The 22,422-nt window shown below is 37.9% G+C and overlaps 1 protein-coding gene across 2 annotated transcripts; it reads left to right on the top strand.

Annotated features, from left to right (window-relative positions):
• Positions 1–4,125: 4,125 nt before the first annotated feature.
• Positions 4,126–22,389, top strand: LOC139938839 (two pore channel protein 1-like). 2 transcript variants are annotated; one of them, XM_071934481.1, is made up of 24 exons: positions 4,126–4,322; positions 5,732–5,823; positions 6,495–6,671; positions 7,157–7,270; positions 7,486–7,616; positions 8,032–8,120; positions 8,948–9,035; positions 9,506–9,605; positions 10,279–10,395; positions 11,372–11,524; positions 12,404–12,536; positions 13,117–13,173; positions 13,810–13,878; positions 14,374–14,446; positions 15,014–15,118; positions 15,543–15,614; positions 16,171–16,260; positions 16,705–16,790; positions 17,026–17,072; positions 17,444–17,512; positions 17,768–17,858; positions 18,617–18,735; positions 19,207–19,290; positions 19,776–22,389. In XM_071934481.1, the coding sequence occupies exons 1-24, from the start codon at positions 4,211–4,213 to the stop codon at positions 20,175–20,177; spliced, it is 2,670 nt and encodes an 889-aa protein (XP_071790582.1). In that variant the 5' UTR covers positions 4,126–4,210; the 3' UTR covers positions 20,178–22,389. The 2 variants fall into 2 exon arrangements, with proteins under 2 accessions (XP_071790582.1, XP_071790581.1); XM_071934480.1 differs by having other exon boundaries at positions 5,729–5,823.
• The last annotated feature ends 33 nt before the right edge of the window (positions 22,390–22,422 follow it).

Genomic DNA, 22,422 nt, shown 5'->3' with positions numbered 1-22,422 from the left:
TGTAATATTTGTTGTGTGCCGAATGTACTTGTTTACAGATTCTAGCAATACAATTTCAAACAAATTTCCTCTAAAAAATTACCTGAATGCATTTTACCAATATACAAAGGCAAAGCAGCTACAGATTGGTTTGAAACCTTAGACATGAAAACCCTTCTTGATACTCGCTAACTAGATTCTTAACATCCTATTCCTAGTGCTGATGCCTGCTACTTGTTTATATATTGTAATGAGCCGTCGTGGTCAAGGACTTGTGTTGTTTGTTGATTGACAAGAATTAAATGCTACGGACATAGACAGGAATAGGACAACACAAACAAATAAATAATTGTGACACAAAAACAGTTTTCCTTGAGTCTTTGATTCTCTTTGATTCTCTTCTTCTTTTTATAATCACAGGGACTTACATTTTCTTTAATCTTGACAGAAAATGGGGGAGTCGGCCCGGAGCAATCCCAACCAAAGTGGTCTATTTGCGTTGGCTGTTGAGACCCAGATCAGTACTGACTGCCCTCTCCAGATCACGTGGGAACGCAAACCCGGTGCCTAGATTGCCAGGAGGTGCTCCGGATGTCTGCGGTCAGCACTGCCTGTAACCTCAGTGACCTTATATAGTGACCCCTGCACATTAAAATATTGTTTATATCTTCCCCAAATCTGGTTGATATGTAAGCATGGTTGGTGTTGTTACTCAAGTTTTCAAACTATTAACAAAAAGCATCTCAGGTTGACACACTGTTCTTTTGGTTTTATACAGCAATTTTGCTTGTACAATCCAGAGTAATGTTGTGGGTGGTTCAATTCCACCAGTGCTTAGTTAAAGACTGTGAGGCACACTAACACCATGTCACTATGATGGATACTGATCGTGTTGTTATCCCTGTCCTTTGAAATATTCTGATCCCAAATAAGGTACATTTCATTATTATCAGAAGTATCAGGTCTGGAAGTATAAAAAAGTGCCTGGACCTAATGTCTGGTACAATGACTTACTGAAATTTGAATTCATTAGTCTGAAGTCAGTGCTGTATATGTCAGATAATTTGGGACAAGCTCTTTCAAGAAACAGGATCACCAACTTTTATATGACTTTCAATGTAGAAGGCTTTGGTGATGTAGTGGCTTCTATACAAAAGCTTAGCATTTACAAATAAAAAATACAAAAATAGCATTTACAATCCCTTGTGACCAAGCAAGTCATTATACCAGACATTATGCAAATCTGATTTGCAAATTTTTTTTAAAGTGTTGATTGGTGTAACATATAACGGTAAAGCAAAAATGTACTGTATTTTAACTGGTTATACCAGACATGTATTGGTCATTATCTTCAAGTAGGCTTAAATTCTTGATTCTGATTGGTCGATCCATAGCAACAAGAGTGTGATATAAACCTAAATTGCACAGCCCATAAATTATCACACGTGCGCTTGTGGATTACGAGAACATTTAATGCTTTTGTGACTCGGCCTTCGGCCTTGTTGGATATGGGACGCATAAGGGAATATTTTTCCGTATTCCACTTCTGCTTGTGTGATAACTTATATTGGAGGTAACATCAATAATTTCCTAATGCAAACATGTACATTACAAAAAACATGGGGCTAAGTAAAAACTGTCACAAAATAGTCCAAATGCCACGGACTTCTATGTAGTTGTAGTGGCAGGTGATAATGAGCTTTGAAGTTCATAATCAGAAGAAGAAATATATTTAAAACCTTCGTGATACTTCCTGGCACTTGCAGAAGTCCCACAAATAATACATCAATGCAGTCGTGTGGTCCCATTCACAATGGCCTCTAAAACACAGGAGTCTCATCCATTCAGTTCGGCGGCATTGAAGATTCCTGTACAAAACAAACAAGCAGAAGTAACATAATTGCTTCGATTCACTCTTCTGAAACAGTAAGGAAAAAAGATTAGGATGCATTAGCCAAATGGCCTACTAATGACACATCAACTTTCTTTGAGTAACTAGTTAAATTCATCAATCATGTAACCCCAACTCCAAAGAGATGAAAAGTTATGTGGAAGAACCAGATAATAACACCTTGTCTATATTCATGGTATTGGTCAGATCCCTGATTAAATACAGTAGGCATATCCCTTTGAAACAAAAAATTACTTTTGTTTTCCATATCCTATAAATTAATGTGAACTTGTTTAAATTTTCTTCCAAATCAAACTACATGATCAGTACATGCTCCCTAGCTAGTTGACTGTCCTAATATTGTTATGTGCAATTTCAGTGGTTCTGTTCGTGCATTGCTTTATTATATTGTATTTCTACGTTTGTCTTTGTGTTAAAAACATTACACATTTACTTGCAGTTCACAGATGCAGCAATTTGAAAATAAGTGATTTGTAAATAAACAATTAATTGGAATTGTGAATTGAACTGAATGATCATTTACTTCCGATCCGAGTCCATATTGAATTGCCTCTTCCATAAACCAACTAAGCCCAACAAGTCCTCCATCCATGTCTCATTGTCAGTAATTAGATTAGTCGTGATAACGTTACCCTCCTCCTGATCGGTATCATGCATGATTCATCATGAATTTCATGACCACTCCCAGCCCACTCCAGCTAAGAATTTAGATGAGAAGTCAAACATTTTACCTAGTTCTCTGAGTGAGTCATTTGAGTTATTCTATCACTCAGTACCTTTTGTTTTTACTTGTTGACTCCCGCCACAAGCTAAATCAGCCCCTGACGCCAATAATTTTAAGTCCCTCCTTGAGGCATGTGCAAATAAATTACGGGTATGTTTTTAAAAAGTTACAACCACGCTGAGTTACGTTGTTGTAGAGCTAGTCATCGAGAAATTGTGTGCATATGCACAAAAATTCTTGACGCATACCAGCGTGTGGCTCATAGTTCCACATTTATAAGTTGTAGGTAAGTTATACGATCGTTTACACACGCTCACATCGGTACTTGTAAGTTAATCATAAGTCGACATACGTCAAAAAATGTCTAGTGTACCCAAACTTATTTCTAACCTATTAGTAACTTAACGTGCTTTGAACCTACGTATTTGACGTGTTTCGGACGACCACAGAGCACAGAAGTAGTCTGCAGCTATTTATAACATACCGGAAAAAATAATGAAACGCCATAATTACACAAATGTAATCAATTCAACTCAACGAACTAGTGACACGCCATTGCACAACTCATTGTCCATTGCAAAACTCATTGTCCATTGTTTTTGTCCATAAATAATAACGAAATTCATGAAAACTAATGCAATCAATAGGAAGTAAAAATACTGTTGCACAACTCACCCCCATGTTTCTAGTTTTCAAGAGGAAGGAACAGCAGTAAAACTTTCACATACTTCCCTACTTTGACCGTTATTTGACACAATTGCAAAAAGTGTAAACTGTGCAAGAGAAAGCTCCACGATGTCGTCTGCTCTAGGTCGTCTGCTCACAAAGTCAATTAACGGTGTATGATAGGGCGCCCTCATGAGTTGTAAATCGGCGAAGATGAAAAATAATTAACGGTGGTATGATAGGGCGCCCTCACAGTCGGCTAAGTTGTAAAAAGAAATTACCCTGAAATGATAGGGCGCCCTCATATTTGAGGGCGCCTTATCATACGTTGACAATCGATTAAGGCCGTGTCCGAAACGAGGATTTTGGCTTGAGATACGACTAAACTGCGCTTGCGGCCTGTTCTTCATCACACGCAGACGCTGTGATCTAGCCGTAGCTCAAGCTAAAGTGGCCGTTTCGGACACGGCCTTAGTTGTAAAACCAAATTTAAATATCGCGGACACGGTAAACTTTAGCAGAAATAATGGTTCCTCATCGAAAATGACGGAACTTCGAAGGCCGCTGTTGACTCAAAGTGAGAATGAAATATCGGAGGGAATTAATGGTATGTTTTGCATGCGATAGTCGGCTATTAGTATTAGGGTTGTAAAAAAAAATTAACGGCGGTATGATAGGGCGCCCTCAAAGTCGGCTAAGTTGTAAAAAAATTAACGGCGAAACGATAGGGCGCCCTCATATTTGAGGGCGCCCTATCATAAGTTGACAATCGACTAAGGCCGTGTCCGAAACGGTGAGTTCGGCTGGAGATACGACTAATCCACACTTGCTGCCTATTCTTCATCACATGCAGACGCGGTGATCTAGCCGTAACTCAAGCCGAAGTCGCCGTTTCGGACACGGCCTAAGTTGTAAAACCAAATGTAAACATGGCGGACACGATAAACTTTAGCAGAAATAATGGTTCCTCCTCGAATATGACTGAACTTCGAAGTCCGCTGTTGAATCAAAGTGAGAATGGAATATCGGAGGGAATTAATGGTATGTATTGCGAAAAATAACTAGTCTTTTCAGTCCAAGCCTACGGTGTAAAATGTAAGGGAAAAGGAGTTACTCCTCGACGGGAAATGTGTCGTGTCATTTGTTTGTGTGTAGTCGTCGTGGGGTTGTTGTTGTTTTGACGGGTTCGTTTTGACATAAACACTGACAAGTGTCAGTGACATACCAGGATTTGGATATCTTTCCGTATCCTGCCACCCCCACTTTTTCACTCATTTTTACAAAGAAAAAGGGATAACTCATTTTGAGGTAAATTAGAGACTGTAAAAAGTATAAAATTATTTCATATCAACGTAGCCTTGCTCAAGGCAGTCGAATTATTCACTCCGAAAACAGGCCGTCGCTGTTTAAAAACCCACCCGTATTCACTGTGCGAATTCATCGCACGAGATGATGCCCCCGTACACTATCCGCATGCGTCAGGCCGACAGCCTTGTAGGGTTTGTGTTGAAGCCACTGACCTCATTACTATAATAAGCGAACAGTTCCCACGGTCAGCTCATTACCATAATGCACGCGAAAGACGAGACATGTTTACATTACACACCACCACTATGGACGCATGATAGGGTCCAAAGGTCGTGATAAGGGAAGTGCGTGATTGGACGTCAAAATGAATAATTCATTTGCCTCACATCCTGTGTTGTCTGATAGGTCTGACGAATGATATACATATTCATGAGCTGCATACTAGCATATCTGAGAGCCCCCCCAATTTCGTCCACTAGTATAATTTTTTCAATACAACACATTAAACCCGGAAGATACAGACCCAACAAGGCTGTTGGCCTGACAGCCTCCGGTGTACCAGTGCGATGGCTTGTGTGAACAGTATTCGTACGATCGGGTGGGTTTACAGCGGCGTCTTTTCAGAGCGAATAATGCGACTGCCTTGAGCAAGGCTAATATCAACGAAAAACTAAAAAGTGAAGGCGTGATAGACTGATACGGAAACAGTCAGTGTCACTCATACCTCACTCGCTCATCTGTCTGCAGTCCTCCTGCTGTCAGTCAGGTAGTTTTTGGATAACTTTCCGTATCACGCCACCAACCAAGAGCGAAGTAAATTAGATACTAAGTTATTTCATATTTATTGAATGAAAACTGACAAGTGACAAACCAGGAATTAACTTTTGCACTCATGTTTACAAAAAGGGATATCTCATTGAGGTAAAGTTAAAGTAGTCCTACAACGACATTTTCATATTGAATTGTATGAAAAGGTGGTGGCGTGATATGGAAACAGTGAGTTTTTACTTTTTAGGAATTTTTTCAAACTAAACATCCACTAACTTCCTAAGAAAACCTGTTTCAATTCAGTGTGTATTGGGCAAACTAGCGTAAATAATATACTTACTATTGTTTGTTATGATTATTGCTATGACCAGAAGATGACATCTCAGTTAATACAGATGATACAAATGAGGAGAGTGCAGCGACACATTGGCAACTCAACTATCAAGAAGCTGCCATTTATCTCAAGGTCAGACATGAAAGATGTACTGTGGTAGCCCAAAATACCCCTGGGCATTATAGTCTTAAAATGTCCCTAAACATTGGCCCAGGGCCTAGCCTTGGTAGGATGTCAGTCAGTGCCACTGCACTGCAACGGAGGAGTCCAACCTGGGCTAGCCCAGGGCCCCAGAAGAATGTTGACCAAGAATGTCCCTCAACACCACTAGTTTTTATGCTGTAGTGACTATTGTGAATAAACATCTTTAATATATCTATCATCATCTAATAAAGCACCCAAAATGTCCCAAGCCGCTAAGTTTTCCATTTAACAGAAAACCTGGATACACAGGCAGCCGACTGGTCAAACTACATGTTAGGCCTGTATTGTTGTCAAGGTTGAGAGAGATCAAGTGCAATGGAACCTTCCTTTGAAGTATGCATTGGTCACACTTTTTGTCAACTTGTAATAATATGATGAAACATCACGTCTTTTTGTACCATGGGGCTGATTTTGTATGATGATGTGATACGCATTTCTGCTTCCCCGAGTGCACCACTATATGTGGCTCATTGTAAGGGTTAATTGGTACAACTTGTGTAGTGGTGATTGTTCTTTGTTTTTAATGTATGACAGTGATAGAGAAAACTTTTTCCTTTAAAATTATTGACTCTTTTTTCCACTGATCTTTGATTTTCTAGGAAGGAGAGAATAATGAGCATTTTACGACCCATCCCAAGAACCAAGATGCATTACCAGCCTACATCTTGGTTCATAATGTGTGGTTCTATTTGATGGACTTTACAGCTGCTTTCCTTCTACTGGGACTTGCTTTGTGTGAGAATCCTGCTGTGCCTGTGTTCCAACTCCCAGAAATAGTAAGAATTATCAAGTTTAAAATGTATAATGACATTCTTAAACAAACAGTTTTCAGCCAAACTAATTGGGGGTCAACATATCATATACCCACAATGAGAGGATTGAGTTTGTTAAATTAAAGACAATCAACAGGACCTAAAACTACACTCCCAAACTACACTATAACAAGAAATTACAAGTTTGGCTTATGTGAGGAAAAAAGTCAAACCCACATTTCAATTCCTGTGATCACTACAATGCAAAGCTTCAAATCTTGTTTTAATTTTTAATTTTTTATTAATTTTTTTATTAATTTTTTTTTTCATGCCAGAGCAACAATGTCACATCTCAGTATATTCACCCAGGTTATTAATCAAGTTACATCATTTCAGTCTTTCAAATTCACATAATAACAATATTTAGGAACTGTTGGCACTATTGAATCTTTTAGGAGATATGACATTGTTGAACTGACACAAGGATTTGTTCTGTATTATGTTTTCAGATCCATGGTTCGTTAGAGCTGTTCTTACTGACCATCACTGCTATTGGTCTTGGACTGAAGGTCAGATGGTTAGGAATCAAGAAATTCATCACTCATAAGAGAACTTTATTCAAGGTAATCAACACATTTATTCACTCATGTTTTAATTGCCAAAATAATACTGAGTTTAATTATAATAGCGGCTTGTCAGGGTTTTTCACATTTTTATAACTGTGGCCTATAAAGTCTCTGTAGGCAGTAAGTGAACATTAAAACCTTTGTTAAATTCGTGTGCCAATACTCCTTGTCAAATGAAATGAGTTTAAATGGTATTTTGCCTATTCCTCTAGACTATCGTTCTGCTTGTGATGTATTGTGAAGCCATCACAGTTCTAGTCCGCCAGAAGAGTCATTTTAGAATCACAAGATCCTTCCGACCATTCTTCTTGATTGATTGTCATTATTGTGGAGGTGTCAGAAGGTAAGATCTTAGTGTCTCAGCCAGTATCGGTGTATCACAGGGGATTAAGAGTGTGTGCATGTACACTGTGTCACCCCTCCCCTCCAGAAATACAAATCCTCAAATGAAATCCAGACTAAGGAAATACCTTTAAATGTTCTCATACTACCTGTACTTTTAGAACGATACGTTAAGAGAAATGGCAAATGGCAAAAACAGGAGATCTAATGAAGTGCATGGCATTTAGTTAGTATAGCAATACAAAATGCTCCCATTTAATATTGAACTTATCTAAGTTGTTACTCTTAACAAAGAAAATGTGGCAGATATACAAATGATGCGACGTGACGTCGCTAATAGAGCCGATAAATTTTCTAAAAGTTTGGTGGCAATATTGCAGAGTGAATCTTAATATATTGTTATGTCTCTATTGTAGAGTACTACGTCAGATCTTTCAGTCACTGCTTCCAATTTTAGACGTCATGCTACTGCTCTTCTATTTCATGGTCATCTTCTCCATTCTAGGTAGGTGTACATTTTTAAATCATTTCTTGAAGTCTCAGTCTAAATGGACAGTTCAGGTGTATTATTATTATTATTATCATTATTATTATTATTATTTATTATATTATTCTATGTGACCTGTCACAACGAAATGAGCTATAATTCGCACTGTGCCATTTCCCAGTGCAAAGTCAAATCATTCTCAATAGATAAGTGAGAACTCTCTTGTTCCCACAAGCTCTGTCGGCTTGGAGGATTATTGTTACCCCAAGTGTAATATACCATTGGAAAGCTCTTGATCTGCAGAACTCAGAAATACCAATTGTAATTTATTTTAAATATAAAAATAGATAATAGAGCCGATAAATTTCTAAAAGTTTGGTGGCAATATTGCAGAGTGAATCTTAATATATTGTTATGTCTCTATTGTAGAGTACTACGTCAGATCTTTCAGTCACTGCTTCCAATTTTTGGTATTTTCAGAAATACCAATTGTAATTTATTTTAAATTCAGACTTATAGCTCATTTTGTGGTGACAGGTCACATGTTAAGTATTGCTGTGAAAAATCCATCATGGTGGGTGCTTCTGAAGTTACCTTTGACAGTAAATGTTTGACGCTCATTTGTATATAATGAGTTCTATTTGGAACGTCTCAAAGTGATTGATACTTTGTAGTACTAACTTCACATTTTGTGAAATTTCCTGTTCTTGTTCATAGATACCACATCAACAGTTTGTGACAATCTAATTATTTCAACTTTAGTTTTTACCGTTACGGGGGAAATCGGGTGATTTAAAAAACAAATTGACATTACCGGTACTGTTGCAATATTTTCCTTTTTGCAGGTTTTTTCATCTTTGCCAATATTGATAAGAATTTTGACAGTTTGATTGACAGTTTCATCAGTCTCTTCATTCTAATGACAACAGCAAAGTAAGTATAGTATTATCAAAATGGTACTCAAGTACCCAGTATGAGTACTGTTACACTCGCTCACTCACTCACCCCAGCTTGTATACGCCTGCAACCATGGACCTCCTTTTGTCCCTCTTTTGTTTATACTTAAACTTTTTTGCAACATCTCCCATTGGTTTTGTACACGTTTTCCAACTGTGGACCTTTCCCGAACCTTGGACCCTATTGTCCTCTTTTGTTATAGGTCCCCAGTTTGAGTGTGTGTACCTACTCACTCCCTTGACCCAAGTTACTTGAGACATGCGAGATTATACACATCACGATCCCTCATGCAGCCAGCTAGATCTCCAATCCTGTATCTTCTTTCATCGTCTTCACCGTGTTCTTGATTGACCTCCCTCTGTTTGGTTGAATTTGTACATTGTTACCCCTATAGTGTACCATTTTTAGAGCCCTTTCATAAATTCTTTGTCCTGTTTCTATTCCAGTTTTCCGGATGTCATGATGCCAGCCTACAACAAGAGTGGTTGGTCCGTGTTATTTTTCATCGTCTTTTTGATCTTACAACTGTACTTCCTAATGAATTTGGTAAGTTTATTGTGGAATTTGTTTTGAATGTGATTTTTTTAAACATTGCTTGGTCTCTCAGCCTGCTGTGTATATATTGTGGATTCAGGTATTATATTGTCCAGGCAAACTGCTTCTACAAAGGTTAAGCGGCACTGTAAATGCACAATCATTGTATATCATAGAATACTGAAGGTCCCTTTTTTTTTCTTTTAAAACAAACTCAAAGAGAGTTGACCCTAGTTGACTTGAAGTGTTATGATGTGTATTTGTATTCATTTTGATGATTGTTGATAATTTCATTGCATTAGAACTGTCCATCACAATAAGTTGTTAGTCACATTTCGCAGTTATTATTGATGTTGATCAAACAGTGAGAAACTTTTAACCAATTCCAGTGGACAGGCACTGCCTTCCAAAAGAGATTTACCCAGAATGTACCCAGAATTTACTAGTTTATACAGTTACATGTTCTACACCATGCAAAGCTTCAAACATTGTTGACAGTCATTGAGTGATCAAATAATAATGATAAAGAGCACTGGTACATTAGTCCGGGGGTCGTTGGTTCGAGTCCCACTCTAGTCCATTTGTCTTTGTTTAACCCCAAGATCATTAAAAATTGTACCCAGTCAGTTTCCCTTGTGGTTTATATTGATAAAGTAATAATGATATCTCATTTGTTTGGTTACAGCTTCTGGCAGTTGTATACGATACATTTACTGGAATAGAAAAGGCAAAGTTTAAAGCCCTGCATCTACACAAACGCACAGCCGCCAGTAAGGCCTTCAAGTTCTTATGTAGCCGGAGAGTGAGTGTTTCTTTATTTTATTTTGGTTTGAGCTCCTCCTGTGGTGCTATGCACTTGTTTCTACTTAAAGGCACTGGACACTATTGGTAATTACTCAAAATAATTGTTAGCATAAAACCTTACTTGGTATCGAGTAATGGGGAGCTGTTGATAGTATAAAACATTGTGAGAAACGGCTCCCTCTGAAGTAACATAGTTTTTTTGAGAGAAGTAATTTCTCACTAAAATATTTGAATTGAACTTGAGAACTCTGCTGTGGTCTCATATTCATTGCATCTGAAAGCACACAACTTTTGTGACAAGGGTGTTTTTTCTTCCATTAATATCTGACAACTTTGATAACTAGTTGAGCCCAAATTTTCACAGGTTTGTTATTTTATGCATATGTTGGGATACACCAAGTGAGAACACTGGTCTTTGACAACTACCAATAGTGTCCAGGGTCTTCAAAGATTGATAATGAATTTGACTTTGTTTGTCATCTTCCTCTGCATTCATTGGAAGGACACCTAGCTGCCCAAACCAAACACCAGAGATGTAATGTATACTTATATTATAGGCCAGTGGTTTGCATGGAGCTGGTACACCTATGCCTTGCCACTTTGTCATGTCTTGTATTGGTCTAGCTTAATTCATGTACATTAATCAATGCTCAGCTTTACAGTGTTGTGTGTAAGGGTTTGTTTATGGCACAGGAAGAATGTTTGGGATCTACAATCCCGGCCAAAATGCTTGGACCACCCATTCGCACAGGACAGTAAACATTCTTTCCATCGTTCCCCCCGATCAATATTGCTGGGAGCACAGACCGTGCGATAAGGGCCAACATTGAAAGGGGGCACTTGGGCCGTGGTGGGGGGGCCCAATGAGATATGGCCGCGTCTGTAGGTTGACCATCAGTAGTTCATGCTAAACCTGAACACAGTGATCAACTCTGTTTTTATAATTGATTCATTTGTACCTTCTTATTCCCTAGCATCCAGGCAAAGTCAGTTTCAACCATTTTCAAGGCTTGATGAAATTCTACCGTCCTCGTTATAGTAAACGTGATGTCTTACTGGCTTTCAAAACCCTGAATACTACAGATACAGAGCTGCTTAGTATGTCAGAGTTTCAGGATATATATGACGTAAGTTTGTACAACTATTAATATTGCTAAGCAGAGAAAGAGCTTACTATTAATATTGCTAAGCAGAGAAAGAGCTTGGCTGAAACGGAATACCACATTACATCTCATGTCATATGCCTCTCTTAATATTTATGCATGAGGTACGTAACAATGCTAACTCAAAACGAGGCGATGGGCGCAGCCACTGCAAGTGATGGGGAACGTGCGCCCATAGCCTCATTTTGGGTAAGAATTATGACGTCATGCATTCGTATTAAGAGAGGCGTATAGGTTTCCAAATATTGTTTGGTTAGAAAATAAATTTGTTAAACAGTTTAATGAAACCGGATTATTGAGTTGAAGAGGTCATGAAACCATTTGACTCTGCATGTTTATTATTTAAACCACAATAGCACGCCCCCCACCCCCCCCCCCCCCAACCCAACTGGACTAGGCCCCTGCTCGCCCCCTCGGGTGTGCTTTAATAACGGACCATGTCTTCAGTCAGTGCAGGCTCGTGGGGTGCGAAGCTCCGCTGCTCTCCACAAGCACTCTCCCACGAAAGCCTGAGACTCGGTACTTTGCTGTACTTTAAGATACCGTCCTTGCCCGTCAAGGGCGTGTCCCAGGCCCCGACCCCAGCCAGGCAAGGGGCCCGCCAACCCTCTCGGTCGTGCTTTAATAACGGACTGTGTCTTCAGTGCCGGCTCGTGAGGCCCTGAGCTCCAGTGGCCCCAATGAGCACTCTCCCACAAATGCCTCCAACTTCTTACTTTGAACCAAGTCCAGACTCCTCCCAGGCCCCCATAGTTGTAGTACATTATGAGCAATCATCATTTTATCACCTGGTATGGTATTTCATTGCATAGTTGAATCATGAAATTAATACTATTCTTACAGGTGGTTCAGCTCAGGTGGAAATTAAAACGAGATGATAACAAAGTATGGTTTGATGCTCTGATGTCTCCTTTCAACAAGCCATTTAAACTACTTCATCGGTTCGTTACTGGTGACATATTCAACTACTTCATCTGTGAGTATAATACACAAGACACAAAACATATCAAATCATAGCTGATAAACCTTTACAAACCCATCAAGGCTGTTGTTTGTGCCACGTGTACGAGGTTGAAAGTAGAAAGACACGACCGTACTCACGACTTCGCTATACTGTTCTCGCTGTACAATGTACTGTACATACAATGTACTGTGTTTGTTGTTCGTGTATGTACAGCATGCAGACTGCGGAATCATGCCGTGCCGAGCCAGGGCACACTACGCCAACAGCCTTGAGTCGATGCTAATCAAATCAAAGTATTGTTTTACTTTACATGACCATGTAGGTAAAAAATGAAGCTCACTTCATTAATTATAAGGCAGGTTTAAGATATATAATGGGAAGATTTTTCAAGTTCAAATTGGTAGACTTTTTGGTTCAGATTTAATGTCTAAATCAGCCCTCCTAAGTGTTACATTATATGTTATACCGCCCTCTTGTGTTGGTAACTACAGGCAGTTGCCATGTGGGCCGGCATTTTGTTATTTTGAGAGTTAGAGAACATGACCAATGATACTAGAACAGAAGTGTGTGTTTGTCTTTTTTCCCCTTTCAGATATGGTACTGTTTGGTAACGGCATTGTCTTTATCTACAAGACGATAATAATCTCAAGTAAGTAGAATTTCTCTACACTGTTCTTTTTAATAAGTTGGATCCTTTTAAGTTAATTTATCTTCCTGCATATTAAAACTAATCAGCTGTGTTGTCAAACTCATATTTTTCTGTTAACGTTATAAACTGATAAATGTTTTGTCACAGATTTGTGTTTGTTCAGACCAGGCTTATTTCATTAGAAGCAATCGAAATAAGCAGCAGTGATATGTGGGGTTTGCAAATGCTCTTTACTCAACTTTGACTGTTTCCAGATGGAAATGATAATAATAATAATAAACAAGACTTATAAAGCGCATTTTACAAGATACAATGCGCTGGTAAGAGAGCTACGAAAAAGTAAGTTTATGAGCGAGAAGAGAATAGATCATGTGTTTTTAATTTACTCTTGAATGTCTGGAGTGTGTTGGTGTTTCGAATATGACTTGGTAGGGCGTTCCAGCATCGGGGACCAGCGACTGAAAAGGACAGGTCCCCTGCCATTTTGTGAGTGCGAGGGATTGTTAGATTCTGGCTGGAGCAGAGCCCACTCCGACCAGGTATATGGATTAGCCCTGGTATGAACTTTATAATCACTGGGCTTTCAGTTTCTTTTTCAACCGTTACAAATCTGTACCTGGTGTTTCATTAATGCAGATTCTGATGCCAGAACTATTGATGAAGACTTGTTACAGGTTAGCTGGTATGACTGGACGTTCATGGGAAGTAAGTATCTGATTTTGCATCCCATCATTTATCCATCACTAACTTCAATCCCAATCATAACCAACATTCATCCTTCAACTTAATCTGTTAACCCAGCTCCATAGCATCCTCATCCCATGTCAACCTTATCCCACACCCAACTACAACTTGATCCAGGCAGCAACCTTGACCCTCACCCACTGCATCCCATGTCAACATCAAACATACCCAGCACCAACTTTAGCCCCAACCTTTACACCTCACCAACCTAGCAAGAACCTCAACCCATACCCACACCAACATGATACCCTCAACCCCAATCCAGCACTATAACCTTATAACCAACCTTATCACCCCTCACCAATCTGATCCAAACAAATACATTGACCCCTACCTAGAGTAACACCACACAAACAATAAACCACCAACCATGCCAATCCAATCCCTACCCAGCATTATATGGATATTACCTTCACCATTTCTAATTATTTCAGTTTTTGTTTTATTGTTACGAAGTTTACGGGGCAGAAATAATTCTCAAGGTAATTGGTCTTGGAGTTACTGGATATCTCAACTCAGGGTGGAATGTGTAAGTTGCTGCAATCATTGGATTGTTTAATGTGTATAAACTGTAATTAGGTCAATTGAAAATTTACTTACCCGCAAAAAAAACCCAGGGCAGCCTAAAGATCTCTTATAACCCCCTGTTTTGACAGAAGGACAAAGTTCTGGAATTTTGCATTACATATTCCCTGGTAAATGGGAGATTCTGAGCATGAAATCCAGAACTGTTGTCCCTCTTTGCACTGGGCAGAAGAAGTATTAAATGATGCGAGTTGAAGCACAGTGAACGCTGCACAATGGAATGTCTGGCCATGTTAACATGTCACTCACTGTTGACCTCTTACCACAACAAATTGTTTGAAGTGTGCACATGTCTGTCGGCAGCTTCCTAGGGTAGAAACTATTCAATAACCTTTCGAAAAGATTAAATTTTCATATCTTTTTCATATTTAAAAATAATAGAAAGAAAAAAACTAGCACAAATGTGGCATGTATGAATTATATGTTATGAGTCATTTATTAAAACCCTAATGGATTTGGCAATCAAATTGTTTATAAAAATACATAAACTTTTCTTCTTGTATTGATTCAGGTTTGATTTTGTTGTGACGGTCATTGCGGTGCTAGGAATTGCTGTTGAATCTTTAAATTCAGCGTTTTATTACCTCGTCATCTTACGCCCAATTAGACTGCTAAGGTAAGATACAAATACAATCCATGGTATTACAACTGCTGCATGTTGTGTTGTAGTAATGGCTGCCGATCGACCAGTAGGGGGCGCAAGCATGACTCTCCATCGGAGCACTGCTGACTTGTCCCCTGCAGGCCGAATGAGGAACTCGCTTGCCAGAGAGGGCGTCTCATGACTTGTTGAGTGTAAATGAAGCTCGGAACGAGGGACAGAAAACCATGTTGTTTTTATTCTTTGTGTCATTTCAAGCTGTGTACATCGCAACCCCCAGCCAACGCTACAATATGGTACAACTTTGGTCATGTTGTCAAAACATTTGTTAGGTCTCTGAGGAGTTTACAACTTGTTCAGTTAATTTATCGGGCCACACATGCTTTATGATTCTAAGATCTGTTGGTTTACACTTTGTGTGTTTGCTTTTTTTCTTCAGATTATTCAAAATTAAGAAGCGTTATCGGGACGTCTTTGGAACTTTCTATGTATTACTTGGTAGGATGTTAAGGTGAGTGCAAAGATTTTATTGAATACTCATTTCGGAAAAAATACCTCCCTGCTGCTGAGTGTGCGCGCTGAAAATTTGAACTTGCCGCCCAACAATGCGTAACAGAACCTGCCGCCCTACAACGCGTGACTGCTGCAAAAGTCCTACCTGAGTTTGCTTGAGGCCGTCCAGTTGCCCTTGATTGAGTCATCAAGAGACAAGTAGCGCTTTTTGGAACCTGAATATAAATGTAAGAATAACAGATATTCAGCTTTTTGGGGCACTTCTGTTTTGCTAGTCCTGCAGCTACATTTTAACTTTCGAACCCTTAATCAATTTCAAATTATCAGATTGTATTTGCACCTAACTTTATGAAATGTTTGATGGTTGTTTGGGTTAGCTTTAGGGATCAGATGATTGGAATTAATTTATTGTTCTAAAACCAATAGTATTTTCCCTAAAACACGTTGACTCATAGAAGCTGTCGTAATTAACTGCAAGATTAATTAACTGAAGCAAATGGCGAGATATAATTTTTTAAATATACATTATTATGGTGATGTTTGTTTGGTTACAGCGTTGGTATTGTTTTAGTCGTCATGTATTACTTCTATGCTATTATTGGAATGGAATGTTTCTCTGATGTTGAACTGATGAACTGCTGCAAGTAAGTCTGAATCTAGACATCTGTTATGAGGGGGGGGATGCTTAAAGTGTGTTTAAAATACTGATGCATGATTGGAGATGACTTTATGCTTAGTGGGTAGGGTTTGAAACTTTGCATGGTGGAAGTATAACTATCAGAGGTTTGCAGGAGAATACAAGCATACTGATCGAAATGTTGAGATACCAACCACCGGTTCTTTTTAGAACCACCGCTACTCAAAGTCACATGGTTAACGCAAACCTCTCTTAGACATAATTATTGAGTTTAATTTTGGGTGACATATTTTGATTTGAAATACAAGATTGCAAAAGAGATCTTTGAAATAAATATTTCACATGCATTCCTTTACATCAGTTTATAACATAACAATATTAACTAATGTCCAATTTCAAATCCAGTGATGGCTATTTTTTATTCCAAACTTATCTGTGTTCCCATCCATAGAAACACCAGCTTTGAAGGTTTCTTCAGCAATTCCTCATCGTACTACTTTTACCTGAATAATTTCAGCAACATTTTATACAGCTATGGTAAGTTATAACATGACACTATTTTTTACAATTGTCCTTACAAATTACATTTGGATGAAACAAAGGAGTCCCCAAAGGGAATGCTTGCATTGTTTTAAATCAACCAGTCCAACCATAAACGCTGTCTCTTGATAAGTAGTGTTACAAGTTTTTGAGGTAGATTTCCTAGTAAACAAACACTTAATGTTTCAATCTTTCAAATTCCTTTTATTTCTTTTTTTACATTTTGTTTCAGTGACATTATTTGAGCTGACCGTTGTCAACAACTGGCATGTTATCATGGTAAGTACATCACAAAAAAAAGAAGTCTTTGTCAAATGCAAATAAAAATTAGTCATTGTTGTCTGTCCACGTTTAGGTCTAATATAGATGCTAAAATTTGCATCGGGGATACAGAATATTCCCTCATACACGTCGGCACTTTCTTGAGTTCCGTGAAAACAAGTCACAGGCACATGACTCGAGTGGGATTCTAAACCCACAACCTTTGCACTGCCACCGAGATTGCCCGGTAACTAGAGGCATATAAAAATAATAACATTTAAGTCATTTGTTTTTCTTTGTTAAATCATTTCACTCTACAATTTTTTTCCCATAATTAATTTGACTGAAATGTTTTTTTTCTGCCGATTCCCATTTTGCTCTTATTTTAGTTTGGTTTTGCTTACACCACAACACAATGGAGTAGGATCTACTTCATACTCTTTTATCTCTCTAGCTTGGTAAGTACACAGACAAATCCAAGTAAATCACCTTAATCTTAATAAATGTACTTGTCTAATTTTGAATTTTACATGATTGACTGTACTGAATCCAAGATGTTGTGATAAGTTCATACAAATACAAGTTGACAACGGGACAGTAATTTTTTATCTTCCAAATTCTCATAAACTAAGGTAATGAAAGAATAAATTTCTCTTACTGGAAATGAGTCACAATTTGTACTTTGTTACATTATTTTGCATTTTGGTTTTCAGGTTGTGGTGACAATCATTGTGACGTTCATCTTAGAAGCATTTGTCTTTAGGATGCAGTATGGACTTAAAAACCCACAAGCAGATGATGAATGTAAGTGACGATCTTTCTCTTGAATATTCTGTTACATTCCGAAAAAGCACAGCAGCAAAATTTGTGTGAAATGGAACAAAAACAATGACCTTGTAACTAAAAGCACAAAAGTAATAAAAAAAAACACAATGAGAATGGTATTCAGTCCATGAACCAATAAAGCAGAACAATGAGTTAAAACAACAACCCAGGAGTAAGTTGCTTTTACTTTGTAGCTGAGTGTGATCATAGGCCCCATATGCACCAGCAAGCTGACATGTTTTAAAGACAGTGGACACTATTGGTTATTTTCAAAGACCAGTCTTCTCACTTGGTGTATCTCAACATATGCATAAAATAACAAACTTGTGAAAATTTGAGCTCAATTGGTCATTGAAGTTGCAAGATAATAATGAAAGAGAAAACTATGTAGTTTCAGAGGGAGCCATTTCTCATAGTGTTTTATACTATCAACTTCTCCCCATTACTCGTTACCAAGTGAGGTTTTATGCTAATAATTATTTTGAGTAATTACCAATAGTGTCCACTGCTTTTAAACAGCTACCTGAGCAGAATGTTTTCAACATAAATTGTATTTTTACTTGTTTATAATGCACCTTTTCACCATTTCAATGTAATTTTGATATGTGTACACTTCTGAACTTTTCGTAATTATCGGTTAAAAAGTCAGGCCCCTACCTAAAGGTTTTTTGAAAAACTAAAAGAACTTCTAGATTTCCTCAATTTGTAACAGACTCCATTCTGTTTTGCTTTAATAGTCGTCAGTTCTATCGAAACTGAGATGACAATATCTCTACAAGAGCTGGAGAGATTTTATTCTTCAGAGTTAAGGAAGGATGTTGGATTGGCTGTACAGCAAACATTGCTCAGAAATTTGGTAAGAGTTGCTTTTTAATATTTGCATCCAGAATGACAAATTGTTTGCTTACATTGTTATTCGTGGTTTGACTTTACTCTTATGAGATAAGCACTGAATACTGTTGCTTTGTGTTTATAAAACCATCATAAAAGCAAAAGCCTTAGTGACCCTTTTTAAGTTTCCTTGCAAACTTAAGAATGAAGTAAAATAACTGTTTTTAATTTTTGTTTATTGGTATTCCTTTTGAGGGCTTTTCATAAAAAAATTCAGATCTTTAGGGTTGTGGTCCGCTCTGACTCTGACTGACACATTCTTAGTAACTTTCAATAACTTAATTTGCAGATACTTTACAATTTAACGTGTATAAAAGTAACCTCTAAATAACAAATTTGAGGACTTTTACTCATGGGTGCTTTGACATAAACAAATTAATTAATAAATAACATAAGCTTTTGCTTCTTTGTAACTTTTATTGTTTTGTTCTTGCAGTCTGATCGGATGGCAACATACAAAGGATCAAGGAAAAGAACTAAAGCTGATCTGAGTAAGACCATGTATGCTGATGAAATCAAGGCAAGTCTGATGCAATAAAATGCATTATATTAGACAATTTGTTTTGTGCTTTCTGATCCAAGTAACTGTTTGTCAATAATTCTGTTGTCTGTACACATTGTATAATTCTGTAGTCTAGTGTTTTTAAATTAACAAAGTTGGCTTTATTACCAACAAAATGTCTCTGTTTAATTACTAGTCATAGTTTATTTCTTTCGAGTTTGAAAGTGAAGTGGTAATGATATTAAGGGTCACCTGTGTGTGCGGTGCCAAAGTTGATTCTACTCATAATATGTACATATTGTGTGTATGCATGTGGCGGAGGGGGCAAAGGAAAATGACCCCCCTGGCCCCCTGTAGCTATGGCACAATATAAGACAGATTGAACAACACTTTGTTAAACTTGTTGCTTTTTTTTCAGCCTCAAATACAACATAGAAATTGCCATTATCTTTACTCCAAGGTCTATCTTAGTGGTTTTTATATATGTTTCCTTTCTTCACCAGGAATGGATAAAAGAGCAAGATAAGACACATCGCAAAGAACTTCGGCAGTTTCTCGTCAGACAACTCAGTAGATCAGCCTCCCAACGATCTCTCCCAGTCGTTCCTGAAATCCTCTCATCAGATGATGATTCAGGCCAAGACATGTCAGAAGACGACCCAATATCCCATCAATTACAGACATTTCCCGTTGAGAATCCTGCAGTATCGAACGATTATCAGCAAAATGAAAGCGAGTTACCATACTGGGAAATAGAAGAAGAAATCAACCGAGTCAAGCAGGCTGAGGGAAGACTACATCCAAATGTAAAAATACGATATGATGTGAGCTTAGAAACCAGAAACAATTGTCAATTGAGACCTGAAAGTGATGATGAAGATGATGATCAATTGATTGCATTATGAGAAATGCGGAGGCAGAGTCCTCCATGCCAAATTGCTGCTTGCCCTTTCGATGACACAGTACTTTATTATAAAACTGAGATACCATCTTGAACAGTCTTAATAGGGAAGTTTAGCTGCCAGTTACGCAAGCAAAAACGTGAGCATGAACGTCTGAAATTGTTGTTGTAAAAATCTATTGTTTTAAGCATACATGAAAGTACCATTTCTCACGTCAGGTACATGTACGTACATGCAGAGGTCATTCTTGAGCATGAACTAAGCCTGAAGTGGTGACGTCACCTAGAAACGACACCATTTTCTGACGTTCACGTTCATGTTTTTGGATGTTTTAATAATGTGCAGCTAAACCTCCCTAATAGCTACTTTGGACGTCTTTCACTCTGCGCTCCCTTAATCCATACCTTGGTTTGCTTCAACATGATGCAGTTCATCAACAAATAGCCTAAACCAAGAAACCCAGGCAGTCTTGTGAGATTCCACACAATTGGGTCTCAAGTCACATGTCCATGGAGGGTAGGATTGTTATTGTTTTAAAGGCACTGGACATATTTGGTAACTCTCATAGACCAGTCTTCTCACTCTGTGCATCCCAACATATGCATAAAACAACAAGCTTGTGAAAATTTGAGCTCAATTGGTCATCGACATTACAAGAGAACAATGAAAGATAAAACACCCTTGTTGCACTAATGTCTCACAATTGTCCATCACAATGCCTTAATGGGGACAGTTGAAGGCAGGGTGAAAACAGGATTTATTCAAAGATGAAATCAAACTTGCAGTTTATTTATCGTCGGCCCATTGATATAAATTATAAGGTCATTAATTGCAATTGCATGTTCGTAATGATCAAAAGGTCATATAATGAGAGATAGGTATAAGTTTGAAAAAGTAAATCAAAATGAACATTTTACTTAGAAAAATGAATGTTTCTTTTTGCCAAACACATACTCTGAAGACCACTCTTGCTCAATCAACCTCCATTTACCAGGAGCTCCTAAATATGCAAAAGCAAGTTCATGAAACCTATACACGTTGCACTATGACCTTATAGTTCTGAGCAGAGGTTATGTAACTTTTACTCCAAGCATTCCTTTCGTCAGGAGTCATGTCTGTAAATTTACTGGAAAACAACAATTTCCTCAAATTGGATTTTGTCAGTTATCAGTTCAAGATTAATAATTGGTCTTTCATGTAAAAATCTAGCTGTATTTAAATTACTTTAAGGATCAAGTGTATGACATTACAAAGGTTTAGCGTGTGACATGTGTACTGTTGAAACCTGTCAAACATCAAGTACCAAGCTAGTACTAAGAGCAAAGAGGTATCTTCGCTACATGTACAAACAGTAAAGGTTGGAATAAGATTGACGTGTGTGGAGTTTACTTGGAAGACATTATAGTGCAGACCCTAGAGCTTTAATACATATCATTATTTAACATGTTTGTTGACCAAACATACCGACCCAAATGTTAAGTGCTCTCACTGAAGTTTCTTTATCAAATAGGGTAGATGCTTTACTAACAGCAGTTAAGGAAGAATTTGGTTGTTGCTGAACATCGCCATAACTCTTTTAGAATGAATAGAATTGGCTCTTATCATTTCTTATCCTGTATGTGTATTTGTTTTCTATCATAAGGAAGAAACCAAATTAATTTTGTTGAAGATATTGATAATTTAGTTGAGCTGTTTTATTTTTTTCTTTCAAGTCAAATTGTTTATTGCAGTGTGATGTTGATTAATGTCTTTCGGGTTGTACATGAAATTAATACAGTCATAAAGGTTGTACTTGAGAAAGAAAAACGGGTCGATAAAGGCTGAATGGACGGTTGCATTTTTGTTAAATTAGCGTTTGCTCATGCTACCGATTGACAAACACATTCCATACTTGTTCTGCCATGTAGTTTTATAAAATAAAGGATGCTAAGTTTACAATGTCAGATGGCCAATGCACACATCTTTGTCAGTGGTGCAACATAGAACGTTATTGTACGATATCAAAATATTAGTTATGTCCAGGTCAAAATTCCAGTTGAACCTAGTTAAACTGGTTCAACTGGAAAAGTGACCAAACTCGTCCATTTTCCATATTAACCAACTGGTTTGGACTAGGTTTAACTGTGTTCAACTAGGTTGAAGCTATATATTTGGTTTGCAGTAACACCATGTGTGTATCTGCTTGCCAGGTAGAGTTGTTCTTAGGGAACTGTCTTGCTTTATTCTACTGCTGTGGAGTAGAAAATCG

Source organism: Asterias amurensis, chromosome 6 (assembly GCF_032118995.1).
Source record: "Asterias amurensis chromosome 6, ASM3211899v1".
NCBI classification, from domain to species: Eukaryota; Metazoa; Echinodermata; class Asteroidea; order Forcipulatida; family Asteriidae; genus Asterias; species Asterias amurensis.
The sequence above is the reverse complement of the archived record's forward strand: the minus strand, read 5'-3'. Positions and strand labels throughout refer to the sequence as shown.